At 41.8% G+C, this 14,856-nt stretch overlaps 1 protein-coding gene across 1 annotated transcript in view; it reads left to right on the forward strand.

Annotated features, from left to right (window-relative positions):
- Positions 1-2,541: 2,541 nt before the first annotated feature.
- The window catches only part of ROBO4 (roundabout guidance receptor 4), a gene marked incomplete at its 5' end in the record, with an annotated part of 47,837 nt that continues 35,522 nt past the window's right edge, over positions 2,542-14,856 (forward strand). Inside the window, 7 exons of the mRNA XM_029284774.1 lie at positions 2,542-2,865; positions 8,873-9,030; positions 9,719-9,839; positions 10,018-10,156; positions 11,460-11,587; positions 12,797-12,927; positions 14,044-14,263. Coding sequence (XP_029140607.1) covers positions 2,542-2,865; positions 8,873-9,030; positions 9,719-9,839; positions 10,018-10,156; positions 11,460-11,587; positions 12,797-12,927; positions 14,044-14,263 — 1,221 coding nt within the window. The remainder of the gene's footprint in view (positions 2,866-8,872; positions 9,031-9,718; positions 9,840-10,017; positions 10,157-11,459; positions 11,588-12,796; positions 12,928-14,043; positions 14,264-14,856) is intronic.

Genomic DNA, 14,856 nt, shown 5'->3' on the forward strand with positions numbered 1-14,856 from the left:
TGTCTGTCTGTCTGTCTGTCTGTCTGTCTGTCTGTCTGTCTGTCTGTCTGTCTGTCTGTCTGTCTGTCTGTCTGTCTGTCTGTCTATCTATCTGTCTGTCTATCTGTCTATCTATCTATCTATCTATCTATCTATCTATCTATCTATCTATCTATCTATCTATCTATCTATCTATCTATCTATCTATCTATCTATCTATCTATCTATCTATCTATCTATCTATCTATCTATCTGAATCTAAAGGAGGGCCCAGATTGTTGGGGGCCATATGCCAACTCTGTAAACCACTTAGAGAGGGCTGTAAAGCACTGTGAAGCGGTATATAAGTCTAAATGCTATTGCTATCCTGGGAGACAGTAGGAAGAGCTGCAGATTAGACAATAGACAAGAGGCAGTCTGTACTTCCAGGCTTGCAAGATTCTGTTAATGTAAAATTGCAATAAAGTTAGAGCTGGAACTTGTGGATGTGCTTCTTGTCTGGATTACCTCACAAGGCTGATACTAAGCTTAGAGCAAGATGATTCTATAACCCAAGAATTCACGATTTGTCCCAAGTGCATTATCCCCATGCTTCTGTTCAAGGCCCAAGGTTCAAGGATTGATGTAAAAAATTATTTATCTTAACATGAACTAGGTAAAAGTATTTAGATTACTACTTTTTGGGGTCCCCGTGTGCTTGTCTGTCAGTATGTATGTGCTGGGGCCTAGGACCTGAGCAAAATTTACAGACATACATGCACATATACACAGAGAGACACATAGGTACGCATGGGTTTGTCCTATACTTTTGGCAGACTGAACTGCTATTTCCTTCTTACCATATTATTGCCAAGAAAGAAAAACAAAGATGGCTTCTTTTTTTTAAAAAAAAGAGATCATTTTAAGCACTGTGATAGGCTTAAGGACAATTTTTATGAAGTCGTGATTAGGAAAATTAGCTGCACCTGGACTAGAGGAACAGAGAGAGCCTATTGTATTTGAAAGACCCATGAGACTTTTCATTGTGACTGGTGGTCCATGACTCTCAAGTCTCCTTCAAGGTGACAATGTCAGGAAGCTTTGCAGAGGAAGTTCCAGAAGAATGACCGTGTGTGATAACAATGAGTTGGACTCTCTGAGAATTCATATTCATAGAATATCATTGTACATACGAAATGGTGGAAGATGAAGGGAAGTTTTATAAATTCTGATGCTTGAAGGCTAAAGATGTGTATTTCTTTTTTTTTAAAATGGTTGTTGTTTAATAATACTTATACTCAGTGGTGGGATTCAAATATGTGAACAACCAGTTCTCTGTGTGGATGCTGCTTCCGGAAGTCCATTCTGGGCCTGGGCAACAAAAAATTAGCTACCGGTTCTGCCGAACTGGTGTGAACTGGCTGAATCCCACCACTGCTTATACTTTAGAACACTAAAAACACAGTTGCTATCTCAGGACTTCATCTATAGCTTTCTTATAAGGTTACTCTACTTTTCTCTATTTTATTCAAGGGTGCATCCATGATCTTTTAACATTTAATGTCAAGTGTAAAAAATCAGGAGCCAGAATGCTTCAGATGAATACAGGTTTATTGTATGCTAAAGCTTTCTGCAAGAATCTGAACTACTAATGGTCAAAGCAAATTGACAGTAGACAAGAGTCAGCTATGGGCGGCGCTTAGATCTATTGTGACCATGAAAGGATTCAAGACTGATGCTTGACCCCTCCCTTGGGCTCAGCCTGTTTATCTCCTACATCTAACTTCATTATAACCTTGTGAAGCAAGTTAGACAGGCAGCAGTCTGGCTATTCCGTAATTCATAAGTTATGGAGGTACTTGGGTCCATAACCTCTTTAGAGAGATCCTATCTCCTGTCCTCCACCACCACCCTCCGCTATCAAACTCTAGTTAAAAGCTCTTACCTCTCAGCAGCAACGGTTCAGAGGTAAAGCTCTCACTCTTCTTACAAGATCTTAACATGGTCTCGGTCGTTGTCATACTCATCACCCTATTAAAGGAGGAAAAACTGAAGATTAGCAAGAAACAAAAACGCACTCCAGCTCTTCCCATTAAGACTAACAGAGGAACAGAGAAGGCCACCACAATGGGACTCTAGCAGTTGCAAAACTTCCTGACAGTTAGAACAATTAACCAATGGAACAACCTGCATCCAGAAGCGGTGAATGCTTTAACACTGGAAGTTTTTAAGAAGAGACTGGACAGCCATTTGTCTGAAATGGTGTAGGGTTCCTGCCTAAGCAGGGGGTTGGACTCGATGACCTCCAAAGTCCCTTCCAACTTTATTATTATTATTATTATTATTATTATTATTATTATTATTATTATTATTATTATTATTATTATTATTATTATTATTATTATTATTATTATTATTATTATTATTATTATTATTATTATTATTATTACACAGAGGAGATGATGGTAATAACCTTGACAGCAAAAAGTAGAGCAAGGCGAAGGGGAAAGATTGGCTGGGGGAGAAAAAAAGACAGATCAGTGAGCATATTTCTGCTTCCCCTCTCCTTTCTCCTTCTTCCAGGTTCAAAGTCTCGCTCCATGGAGTTTGCCCCCCAGATTCTTGACCACCCCTCCAACCTCGTGGTGCGTAAGGACCAACCCGCCAACATGAACTGTCGTGCCGATGGGAACCCAGCTCCCGCCATTGAATGGTATCGCAACGGAAAATACGTGAAACCCAGCAAAGATGACGCTACTGCCCAGCCTACCCTCCTCCCAGATGGGTCCCTCTTCTTCCTCCGCCTCAGCCAGGAGAAGGGAAAATCAGACGAGGGGGTGTACCATTGCCTGGCCAGGAACCACCTGGGTAAAGCCATGAGTAAGAATGCATCGCTCTATTTAGAAGGTAAGGCATTGAAAGATCCTGGAGAAGTTGCAGTACTAGTAACGTCCAGGAAGAAGCCTTGTTCACCCCTCATCCCAGTGTACTGAGCTTGTTTCTTTGAGCCTGTTCAATATGAAGGGATACTACTGTCCTTTCTGTATTGTCTTAGCCAGGACAAAGAGACAGCTATGTGTCAACTGCCATGGTTGGCCATTTATTTCAGGTTCCTCTCCTTGTAATGGAATGCATGGGCGGCCTTGAAGAAAGAGGAGAAGAGATGATGCCTAGGAAACCGTCAGACAAGAGCAGCAGGAATCCCCTGTGCCTTTATGGTCAGAGAAAGAAACTTAGGAAGGACCCACCCTAATTACCTAATGGTTACCTTCCCCTCCCTCTCCCTCTCAAGAGGTCAGCAAAGAGAGCAGGTTGTGGTGATAAAATGCATGTTGGACAGCAGAACATCCTACAAACTCGTTAAGCTGCTTCCTTAAGCTCCTCCTCCTCCTCCTCCTCCAGTTATCCTGTAATGATATATGTGGGAAAGACCTTGGGAGACGGGGCAAATGAAACGGTCAGATAACAGTCTATTCTAATGAAGAGAAGGGCGAGGGGGGACATGATAGCAGTGTTCCAATATCTCAGGGGCTGCCCCAAAGAAGAGGGAGTCAAGCTATTCTCCAAAGCCCCTGAAGGCAGGACAAGAAGCAACGGATGGAAAGTAATCAAGGAGAGAAGCAACCTGGAACTAAGGAGAAATTTCCTGACAGTTAGAACAATTAACCAGTGGAACAACCTGCCTCCAGAAGCGATGAATGCTCCAGCACTGGAAGTTTTAAAGAAGAGATTGGACAGCCATTTGTCCGAAATGGTATAGGGTTTCCTGCCTGAGCAGGAGTTGGACTAGATGACCTCCAAGGTCCCTTCCAACATCATCATCATCATCATCATCATCATCATCATCATCATCATCATCATCATCATCATCATCATCATCATCATTTAAGGGGCAGCATAGCTCACAATTGGAAAGTGGACCTGTCTCAATAAAGCAAGCAGTTAAAATTGGAGGGCGGGGAAGTTTGTACTTTCAGGCTTGCAAGATTCTGTGCAATAAAGTAGATTTAGCTCACCTAGTCATGTTTCCTGTCCGGTTTACCTGGGGAGGCCACTATCAAACTTGCAAGTCTGAAAGTACAAACTTCGCAACCTCCACTTTTAGCTGCTTGCTCCATTAGGGTGGATCCTTCCTAAGTTTCTTTCTCTGCCCGTTTAGCCACTGGGGGCTCCTGTCTTTCTTCTCTGACGTTTCCTTAGGCAGCATCCCTTCTTCCCTTTCCTAAAAGGTCACCCATACGTTCCATTACCAATTTGTTTCTTCCTGGGCCACAGAGATACATAAGAAACTGGAACTTTGGGGCATTTCCTTAATTTAAGTGTGCATGCTGGGGCAAGAACATTCCACAGAGGCAATCAAGCAGCATCTCAAGGATACCGGCAATCGAGCAGACTTCATGTCCTTCCCCAAATATAATTTTTTTAAAGTAGCCCTCACATGTCCTACCGACCTGCTGGATACTTAAATCAAATCACTGCTCCTAAACTAAGCCGGGCCATGATCCTGACACAGTTTGACACATCAGGGGTTTTAGGGAGGAGATACAAAGGGATTGCATTCAAATCCTGAGTCTGCCCATATGGTGAAGGAGCCATCCAAACCATCACATGTGCCTGACTGTGCTGTCCATTTATGCTGTGAGTTGCTAATTCTACATTTAATTAAATATCCTGGGGACACTGACCTGTTCTGTTTAAACCTCTTACTGTCAGATTCCAATGGCTCTTATCTCTTTAAGTGTGGCTAAATTCTGCAACATGATGTGTAAGATGCGGAGCAATCTGGCTGACAAATCTGTTCATCTAGCTGACTAATCAATATTAGTTAGGATAATGGATTTGGATGGTGAGATGGGCAGCACATATATTCAATAAACAAGCAAATAAGTAAATTTTATGCATCCAAGTGTTTTAGGGACAGGAAATTCTGTTCTGTTCTATTCAAGTTGTCACCTTCAATCTCAGTGTTCCCCACGGCAGAATCCTGTCTTAAGAAATGAATCCAGCATCAGATTTTGGCCCTCCCTGTTCTCAGGTTTGCATGGCTGGTTTTTTTTCCCTAACCTTTGTGGTTTTTGAGATCCAAAGGTACTATGTTCTCAATTAAGCCCTGCCAATCTGCAGCCAGGAGGATTCTGTGCTTGTGGAACATGTTGAACCCTAAGACAAGCCATTAAAGCTATTTCACTTCGCTAGAGAACTTGGGAGCTGGCTAATTAAAATATTTGCTCATTTTTGCATCTCATTTGCATTTTCCTTCTGGGTCCTTGTTAAGCCACAGGAAGATGCTTTTTGTGTCCAGGCCCTGCATGTGGAACTCTCTGCTCCAAGAGAGGACTTGCCATCCTACTTTAAAATGAAACGAACTTTGAATTCGGTTCTTCAGTGGAATCAGTTTTCTCTCTCCACATCTTTATTTGAGCAGGTTGCTTTTTTTTAGATTTGTTTTTTATGTGGCTAATAAAATAAAACATCTATTTTGTTTATGTGGCTTTTTTTTTTTAAAAAAAAATCTGCTTTAAGTTTTATGAGCCACGTTGTGGGTTGTTTTCTCCCCCCTTTTGGAATGAAGAAAACAAGGTAGCAATTTCTGTAGAAGTAAATAAATAAATAATGCAGAGGCCTCAGGGAGAGAGTAAGCAATGCATCAAGAATAATAATAAGATAAATCAGTTGAAAGAAAATAATTAAAAGAATAATTGGAACACAAGATATGGGATGTATTCTCTCTCTCTCTCTCTCTCTCTCTCTCTCTCTCTCTCTCTCTCTCTCTCTCTCTCTCTCTGTGTGTGTGTGTGTGTGTGTGTGTGTGTGTACATGTCTGTGGGTCTCTGTGCACTAAGCTATCATACTTTTTTGTTTCCTTGCAACTAAACACAACCATATATGCGATAAGGGCTGGATGCCAAACAGCCCATGCTTATTCTCAATCCACAACATTTTCTCTCCACCTTGGCATCTAAAATGTCTCCCCTGTAGAGTTGTGCAGCTCAAATTATTAATGCAATTAGAATTCCTCTTTAATAAGCAGGCCTGGAGACTCTCCAATTAACACTTCATTACTGATCAGATTCCCTTCGGCTCCCGTGGTCCGTCACGAAGGCTCACGGTGGTGTTTGTCAGCTATAAATATTCATACAAGTAAAGATGGCTTGGGAGAGGCTTCCGCTAGCCAGGCTCAATCAAGTGTGCCAGAAGAGGCTGCCTTTTTGGTACATTTCTCGCAGCGAACTGCCCCCTCTGGCTGGCTGTCAGGCCGAGCCAGGAAAGGATGCCAAACAGGTGCTCCAGGAGTCAGCAATGGTGGCATTTTCTTTCCTCCAGCTTCCTTCTTGAGGCGCCCCTTCCAAACAAAATCAGCAGGGAAGTAGATGTTGTTTTGGCATTTTGCTAGAAGTGTGAATCTCCCTCTGAGCAAATTGGCTACAAATGTGTGAAAACTGGGATGGGTGGATCCTAGGCTGGAGTATTTCAGAGAGCAGATACGAGAACACTGTTTCATGTATCCAGACTTTTATTTTTTTTTTAAAGTGCCACTTTTTAGCTGTCTCAGACATTGGTTAAATCATGCGGGCTGAGAAATTCTGGGAGTTGAAGTCCACAAGTCTTAAAGTTGCCAAGTTTGGAGACCCCTGGGTTAAATCCTTAGCAAAAGGTTGGGAGTACTAACTTTTTATGTAATGGTTACTCAGATGCAGAGGTTTTGGTTTGCCCCCAGAAGTTTAGTCCCAGATGTTTCTCAACCTTGACAATCTTAAGACGTGTGGTCTTCGACTTCCAGAACTCCCCAGCTGGCAAGCCCCCAAGCCAACTGGGGAATTCTGGGAGTTGAAGTGCACACATCATAAAGTTGCCAAGGCTGAGAAATACAGCTTTAGAGGAATCAGTAGCTTAGCATTGCTAAGATTTCTGCTTGACACGTTAAAAAGCTGTTCTTAAGATCCTTCAGCTTCCCAGCATGTTCTCTAGAACAGGGCTTTTCAACCAGTGGTACGGGTACCACCTGTGGCACATTGGCACCTTGCAGGTGGTATGTGACCCCTCTAGAAAAGTGGTAGTGGGGGAGGGGAATGAGGTGAACCGGGGGCAGCACCGCACAAGCCTAAGCAAGCGATGGCTGGAGCTGCAGGGCTGTCAGGGCTCAGCAGAAGTGCCAGGATCAGCGCCAGGCTCCAGCTGGAGCTCGGCACTGATCCTGGTGCTTCTGCTGAGCCCAGAAGAAGCACCAATCAGCTGGAATGTTGCAGCATCTCCAGGGTCTTGTGATTTACATTCAGATGCTTGGCAACTGATTCATATTTATGACGGTCACAGTGTCCCAGGGTCATGTGAAGTGACCAAAACCTGCTGCAACCACCCAGCAGACGGGGGGAATAAAAACCAAACACCCCCCACCCCACCCCTGCTGCCAATCCTCAACAGAAATGCTCACAACAATGAAAACCTTTGGTGTCTTGCTTGGCTGTGGCTTGGGGGGCACTTTTTTCAGTGCCATTGTAACTTTGAACAGTCACTAAGCAAACTGTTGTAAGTCGAGGACTACCTGTACTTTATCACTTTTTTCCTTTTTTTTTTTTTGGGTCATCAAGTTTTTGACACCTTGCTAGGCGACTGGTGGTACTTGGATGTTGCCATATCCTAAAAGTGGTACAATGGGTGAAAAGATTGAAAAGCCCTGCTCTAGAAAGCCATTTTTCTCTCTCTCTTTTTTCCCTGAGTGCTTTTCCAAACAAAACATAGATGGAAGCAGTCAGTTATTTTCTAAAAATACCTAGGAGATTTATGTCAGGGCCAAAGGCATTCTTGAACATAAAAAAATCATGCTGGACATTCCTGCTTTGCTTTTCGGTATACTTGCTTCCGTTTAACGTCTCTTTTTAATTAACATGATTTTTAAAACCTCCGGCTGGAGCGGTCTAAAAATATCTAGGAAGAATAATATCCGAAGGTAGGAACCCTGCATGTAAGCGTTTGACTCATCTCCTGGAGTTTTGATTGTATCACAAAAGATTCACATCCTCCATGGGGAACAAATGCAGGAAACAGGCAACATTGAAAAGGCTGAATGGCAAAGGATAAAGAATTCCCTGTTTTTCCTCTCTGCAGGGTTTTGCCTTCAGATTGCCTTCCCAGTTCAGGCTGTCAAGGCAATTATTATCTTTAAGGGAGACAAACCAACTAAAGCATTTTCCCATCAACAGCTACTCCAGCTCTTATTTCATTACTACAGGATGTTGTGAGGATGACCTCCAGTGAGGTAGTCTTTTTAGAGGGTTCACTGAAAGGAATTTATCTCTCCAGAAAGGCTCATCCCAATGTTAAGGACAAAGTCAGTTGATTGCATCCTAAACATGCTAAGCCATGGTTTGCTATGCAAACCATGATAGCCTGATGTACACAAATTTCAAGCCATGAACCCCGATTTCCAAAATGTCTGAGTTAACATAATTCATTGGCTCTTACTCAATAAGATATGGTTAGCATAAAGAATGATTAATTATTATGTATAAATACATACCAAATGTATTTAAAACATCAAATGTCTAAAAGCCTCAAGCTCTACTATCAAGTAACAGGAACTATATCTCTTTAGAATTAAAACAGGATGGCCCTGTGGAATTAGTTTTGGGTACCAATTAATCTTGTGACAGTTGTTATATTTTTGCCATTTTTTTTCAAAGTTTAAAAAAATGAAGCTCACTGGATATCATCATTGCCTACGGGGTCATTCTCAACTGATAAGAAACTATTCTGGAATCAAATGACAGTCTTGGAAGGCTTGTTCCAGTTACTTGGCCGCTGGTGTCAACATCGTTATTCTTCTACAAGTTTCTGAGAATGAACTAAAAATGGGGTGGAAGGATGAAACTCTACCTATCAAAGATTGTTTTTGGATGCTTTTGTTTCTTTATAGTCCTAGAAGAGGAATTCCGGCTTCATCCTAATGACTTGAAGGTGACAATTGGGGAACCATGGTTGTTGCAGTGTGTGCCTCCACTGGGACATCCTGAACCCATCGTCTCATGGAAGAAGAATGGAGTGCCCATAAGCCCAGAAAATGGCCATTATGAGGTAGCCAAATTAGTACTTACTACTTATTTTAAGCAGCATCTAGATTTAAGTATCTTAGAGACTTAATAGCCAGCCATCAACACCGCAATCAACAACTAAACAACAACTAAAAAGCTAAACACAACAAGCACCATATAAATACTACGCATAGAATAGCCCAAAGGACACATTCTGGTAGAGAGAAGATGGCCTCCAGCATGAGTCTCTGAAAGCTCAGAAGACTGAACCTCTGGCCCAGATTGGATCCTGCAACTTCTTGAAGTCAGTGGGACAAATTAGCCATGATTAACAGTTATAGCAGACATATAGAAATCAATGGGGTTTAAGTGGTTGCATTATCACATTGTACAAACTATAAGCACAAGTTAACAAAACACCATGGCTTTCTAAATGATGCTCTCATAGATGGTTTAAAGCAATAGCCTGATTCACACAACATGTTAAGACAAAGGCAGTTTTGGGAGAGGCTACAGAGGCAACTTTGGAGATTGTGCAACCTTAAATAATAGATTGTGTTCTTCTAATTTTGAAAATAGAGAGAGAGAGAGAGAGATTGCTAAATCCTAAACTTTCCTTCCCCAAGACATAGAAAAATGGGGAGGTTATTTTCTTCAATTCTCTAGCAAGGTCATTGTCTCCTCTGATATTCCAGTCCTTCCTTTTTTGCCCCCCCCCCCCATTTCTGCAGTTCTCCAAAGAAAAACTTCTGGTAGCCTATGCTCAGAAGAGTGATGCAGGAACATATACATGTCTGGCTGTCAATCAAGCAGGGGAGCAAGAGAGCAGAGCAGCCACAGTCACTATCTTGGGTAAGAAAGTCCACAGTGATTAGAGTTCACCTAGGCTTGGCTTTGCACTTGGAGAACCATTCTTTAAGATAGCTTGGAACAATGCACAAACACCTCCTTGAGGTGGCACTTACTGACACTGATGACTGTCAGGTTGCCCAAATGGGATTGAGGAAACACTCTGCTTCTTCCATTGTAGAAAGGCCAACATTCATTCGGAAACCCAGTGATGTTGTAGCCAGTGTTGGCAGCAGCGTTCAGTTCATTTGTGGAATCCGTGGAGACCCAAAACTTGTTGTGCAGTGGTACAAAGAAGATGGAGATCTCCCTTCAGGGAGGCAAGTATAACTTTCTAGTTGAGTTCCAATTCTCCAATTCATCTTTAGAGTTATAGGTGAGACCAACGATTCTACAAATATTCTTCAGAATCCACCACCATGGCTGGATATAATTCTCATGCTTTGCCCTTGGGGTACCTAACTCTTGTCAAATAGGTTCATATGTAAAAGATGGTGATAGGCAGGACTGGTTCTGTTTACTTTATCATCATCATCATCATTCATCTCTCAAGAAATTTAGAGATTTTTCCTTTGCCATTCTATTCTCACAAGAATTCTGAAAGGTAAATTGTGTGGTGAGATATGTCATCAAGCAAACTTCACTGGAGAAAACAATGCTGAGTATTATTATCATTTTCATTCCACATATCCCTGCTGTTTCTTTGTAAGATCAGAAATGTTTAAGAAGATCAGACCAGAAAGTTACTACAATACAGAAGAAACAAACGAACAAACCAAAATTCGCAGCAAGCAAAAGAAGAGAGTCCAGAGAGCTTTTTAACTAAATGGAAACAATGGGGTGTCGTACGGCTCTCCAGATTTCTTCTAAGGAAACCTTACTCCTTGAAAGAAATCTTCATCAATTTGTGCAAACATGAATAAAGAGTTAGAGGGTGCCCCCCTCCACACCACTTCGTATCTTTCCTGGTGCTGCAGTGCTTAGAATGTGTATTGCTGGCAAACTCTGCCTACAGCCTAAAGTTTGATTCTGACTGGCTCAAGATTGACCCAGCCTTCCATCCTTCCGAGGTCGGTAAAATGAGGACCCAGATTGTTGGGGACAATATGCATAATAATTCTTTGACACCCAGAGAATGCTTTGGAGCGATATGGAAGACCTAAATACTATTACTAAATTCTAAATCACATATTAATAGACAGGGGTAGGCAACCTTGGCTCTTTTATGACTGGTGGACTTCAACTCCCAGAATTCCTGAGCCAGCCATGCTGAGGGGAAAGAGAGAGGTTTCCAAGCTGAGCCATGGCTGGCTCAGGAATTCTGGGAGTTGAAATCCACGACTCATAAAAGAGCCAAGGTTGCCTACCCCTGTCTTAGGAGATGTCCAGTGAAGTTTGATAGATGTGCAGATTCATGGGGGACCACATAACATTGCCATTCAATGCATTATCTATTTTTTTTTAAGTATTCCTGGGAGTGGAGGAGAATCACACAATGTATTATTGAGTTTTTGAAAGAATTCCTAGGAAGTGGGGAGGGGAGGAATCAATCTGGTTTTTTTCTTCTTTTTATGTAAATAAGGTCACTGTGGCCAACTGAGAGTTCTGGACGTTTCCTCACAGGTATGAAGTAGACCAAGAAAATGTCCTTCAGATTCACCACCTGACAATGTGTGATACTGGGAAATACATCTGTGCTGCCTACAGCCACGGAGGGACTATTTTTGCCAAGGCATCTTTAACTGTGGAAGGTGAGCAACTTTCTCGACAAGGCCCTCAAGAAAAAAAGAAGGCCCTTGCTGAGTAAGTGAGGGGTGACATGATAGCAGTGTTCCAGTATCTCAGGGGCTGCCCCAAAGAAGAGGGAGTCAAGCTATTCTCCAAAGCACCTGAAGGCAGGACAAGAAGCAACGGGTGGAAACTAATCAAGGAGAGAAGCAACCTAGAACTAAGGAGAAACTTCCTGACAGTGAGAACAATTAACCAGTGGAACAACCTGCCTCCAGAAGTGGTGAATGCTCCAACACTGGAAGTTTTTAAGAAGAGACTGGACAGCTATTTGTCCGAAATGGTATAGGGTTTCCTGCCTGAGCAGGGGTTGGACTAGATGACCTCCAAGGTCCCTTCCAACTTTATTATTATTATTATTATTATTATTATTATTATTATTATTATTATTATTATTATTATTATTATTATTATTATTATTCACAAGCACTTACCAAAATCCACTGTCTTGTTCTTAGGACAACAGCTCCCTATCCCACAACAAGATTATTTTCAGCTACAATAAAAAGCTAACATATTTTTTTCCAGATGAACCACTGAATGATGACTTAACTCTGCAATGAATTCCTCTAGAGCAGGGATACACGGATTATTTAAGGGTGATCTGTTAAAAGCTGAATAATGGGCAGGGGGGAGAGGACAAAGAGCTTTTTACAAGAGTCGGGTGGGTGTGGATGGGGGGCTGAGGTTGTTAAAAGTAGGCAATGGACCATATGAAATTAGATTAAAGGCTTCATGTTGTCCTAAGCTGTCCACTGTCCACTAAAATAAGGCCAGGTCACATCCAAATGCAAGGACACCATTGGTATCGTTGTCCTTCAAGTATCTATGGAGATTCTCAGTCATCCAGGTCATGGCTGTCCCAAAAGTGATTTTTCAAAAAGCAACTGGACTTTCTTTGGGCTTTTTTTCCTTGAAATTTTTTTGCTTCTCACCCCAGAAGCCTCTTCAGTCCTGACTGAGTGGTGGAGAAAGGAAGAATTTATATTCCTTGCAGTTATCTGGTTTGTTAGGCACTTTCTCAACAATTCTCAGAATTGTTTTTTTCTTCAAGGAAAAAACAAAGAAAGTTCAGTTGCCTTTTGAAAAATCACCTTTGGGATGTCCTTCAAGTGTTTTAAAGTTGAGGTTCACATACCATATATATTTTGGGTTTCTTTTCTGGCCTTTAGATCCACTGGATCCCAGGCAGAAGGACTGGAACAGGTCAAAAGATGTTCCAAAGGAGCTGATGGATATCAGAGTTTGTCTGGTAAATGTGACCCTTGTCCCCTCTGCTCCAGCTGCCCATCTGCATTGGAAGGTGAGTTAAGAATAGCAAAGGGTGATAGTTCAAAATCTAGATATTCTTGATGATGAGGAGTTATGATTTAAAATGACTTTAATTAACATACCTGTTTCTATAAATAGAATGGACTTTTAGGTTGGTGGGTACATTTATAAACAATAAAGCAACGGAAGGATCCAGACATGATCAGAGGGTAAGAAATGAGAAACAGAGCAATAGTTCCTAAGAAGAGTTATGTAGCCCAAGGCTGATAAATATAATAAAGAAATAATTTGAAAAAAAAATCAGGATGCAAGAGAGGGAGGGAGGGAGGGAGGGAGGGAGAGAGATGGTCTTGGATTCACAGGAGTCAAATTTCAAAAACAATGAAATTCTTCTTTGGCAGGACAGGAGTCTCCCCAAACAAATATATTATTCATCCACTTCAGAGACCAGTTAGATTCAAAATGGCAACAATAATTCTAATCCTAATTGTGCAAATCCTCACAGCTCTTGCTTGCAATAATTCACTTTATATTCTCAATTTTCCTTTCCTTTTTTTTTCAGGTGTTCTTCATCACCATTTTTTTTTTAATTTCAAAGGGTTTTGAATCATCATATTTCACTGTTTGCATATGGCATTTTTCAGCCAGGTACTATTGTATTGGCTCCATATCAAATTTTAAATTCAGAACTTTGGGTTAACATTCCAAATGTTTCATAATTCAAAACTAGGGTGAAGATTCTGGTTTAGCTCCCATTTTGCTTTCATTTCTTGCTCAGCAGTACCCTCCTTTGTCTGTACAAGCTCCCTTCCCTTCCCTTCCCCTTCCTTCCTTCCTTCCTTCCCTCCCTCCCTCCCTTCCCTCCTTTCCTTCCTTCCTTCTTTCCTTCCTTCCTTCCCTCCTTCCTTCCTTCCTTCCTTCCCTCCCTCCCTCCCTCCCTCCCTCCCTTCCTCCCTCCCTCCCTTCCTTCCTTCCTTCCTTTTATATGGCCACCCAACTCACACATGGTGACTCCAGATGGCTTACAGCATTAAAAAATGTTCTTCTGATCCAGAAGAAATACATATCATCCTAACTATGTGCCTGATTTCTAGGAATTGAAATGTACTCACCAAAGCACATTTCCAAATTACTATATTGCTTGAAGGTTACCCCAACTTCCCAACCCATAGAGGCTTACAAGGTGTTCTATCGTTCTCTGCTGCCCGCGAAAGCACACTGGGCTGAATGGGATGTCCCAAGAGACCAGCAGACGATTATTCCTGGACTTGAAAGAGGTTACAAGTATGAATTCAAGGTGCGACCGTATTGGGGGAAGATCCATGGGATAGACAGCAACGTGAGACAACTGTACATCCCAGAGGAAGGTGCAAAGACTTATCACCATGTTTTGACTGATGTTGTTAATTTAATAGCTTGCAGGGAAAATGTCTTAGTTTAAAAACTGTACTAAATTTTGGAAAGAAATATGAGCCCACCCTTCAAAGCTGTGGGTCCACTCTCTTTCTTTTTCTTCTCATTTTCTTTCTCCTGCTTTGATTTTGTTGTGTTTTTCTTCAGCTGGCCTAGAGTGGGAGGTAGCTGAGCTAGATTTTTTTGGGTCGGTGGGAGGTTATTATTCTTATGGGCACAGATGATCTGAAATTTCTTCACCTTTCTCCCTGGATCTATTGGAGAAGCATTGGGTGGTTGAAGAGACAAGCAGTGTCAGAATAGACATGAAGTGATGGAAGAGTCTCGTGTTTCCAAACAACTTAAGGCATGGGTGGTCTTGCTCCTGCTAAATATTTTCAACTAGTGTCTGAAATGTGCTTCTCCAAAAGGCAACTGGACTTTTTGGTTTCTGTTTTTCCTTGAAAATTCTTCACTTCTCATTCAAGAAGCTTCTTAGATGAGAAGCAAAACACATTCAAGGGGGAAAAACCCAAGAAAGTCCAACTGCCCTTTGGAAAAGCACCTT

This window comes from Protobothrops mucrosquamatus, unplaced genomic scaffold (assembly GCF_001527695.2).
Source record: "Protobothrops mucrosquamatus isolate PMUCROS unplaced genomic scaffold, P.Mucros_1.0 scaffold931, whole genome shotgun sequence".
In the NCBI taxonomy this organism is placed as follows: domain Eukaryota; kingdom Metazoa; phylum Chordata; class Lepidosauria; order Squamata; family Viperidae; genus Protobothrops; species Protobothrops mucrosquamatus.